Source organism: Echinops telfairi, unplaced genomic scaffold (genome assembly GCF_000313985.2).
Source record: "Echinops telfairi isolate 266 unplaced genomic scaffold, ASM31398v2 ScPeMD7_655;HRSCAF=1070, whole genome shotgun sequence".
In the NCBI taxonomy this organism is placed as follows: domain Eukaryota; kingdom Metazoa; phylum Chordata; class Mammalia; order Afrosoricida; family Tenrecidae; genus Echinops; species Echinops telfairi.
Window position 1 is genome coordinate 18,719,099 of NW_022104553.1, and position 817 is coordinate 18,719,915.

The 817-nt window shown below is 42.8% G+C and overlaps 1 protein-coding gene across 1 annotated transcript in view; it reads left to right on the forward strand.

The window, feature by feature from the left end:
• LOC115870341 (vomeronasal type-1 receptor 2-like) overlaps window positions 1–817 on the forward strand; it is a 5,517-nt gene extending 4,700 nt beyond the window's left edge. Inside the window, exon 2 of the mRNA XM_030886281.1 lies at window positions 736–817. Coding sequence (XP_030742141.1) covers window positions 736–817 — 82 coding nt within the window. The remainder of the gene's footprint in view (window positions 1–735) is intronic.

The window sequence follows — 817 nt, forward strand, 5'->3', positions numbered from 1 at the left end:
TACAGGGGGAAGGGCACCCTTTCAGCAGTTAGATAGTGATCCGCTCATAGGTCAAGCTGTATGGATATTGAAGATAATATTTTTAATGTTCATGACAGAGTTGAATGCCAGTGGCATGTACTATAGCTCAGGATACCAGTAAGCATTGCCCATGGAAAGAAGACAATTGGTTGTGGCATGCAATGTAAAGAGGGAATAATAGAACTCATCCTGCATGTAAGAAAGGTAGCTATCTCCATTCTAACTTTCAGCCATTGTTTCTAGATGGGATGACACTGGGGGGGGGGGTGTGCAGGGACAGGTGACCATGAACAAACATCAACCAATAGCACAGGGGACATTGGCCACCACCCAAAAAATGGATTCTATCCACCCCTTGGGCAATTGACAGTGCCAAAAAGAAATCCTAGGTCACATGATATGATACACCCAGCCAAGAAAACCTCCAAAGTGTGGAGAGGGTGTAATAACAAAAGGAGGAAATAAGACTAGTTATCTTTTAAAAGAAAATGAGTGAGTATCCTCTTTATAACCCTAATAAGTTTCTTGATTTCCAATAAAAGCTTAATTGGTCCTGTGATAGTTACAACTTTGTGTCAACATGGCTGGGCTAGGACCCTCAGTGGTTTGGTAGTTTACCCCGTGTAATTCTCTTTGATAATGCGGCCTGCTTCCAATATAAGGAGAGATGGTAGAAAAGCTTGCTTGCTTTTTTGCTGAATCTGCATCTTGCAGCTACCTCATTGACCTCCAGTTCTTTGGACTTGATCCAATGGCCTGTCGAATTCCCTGCCAGACATACCCAAGTCAACAGTGA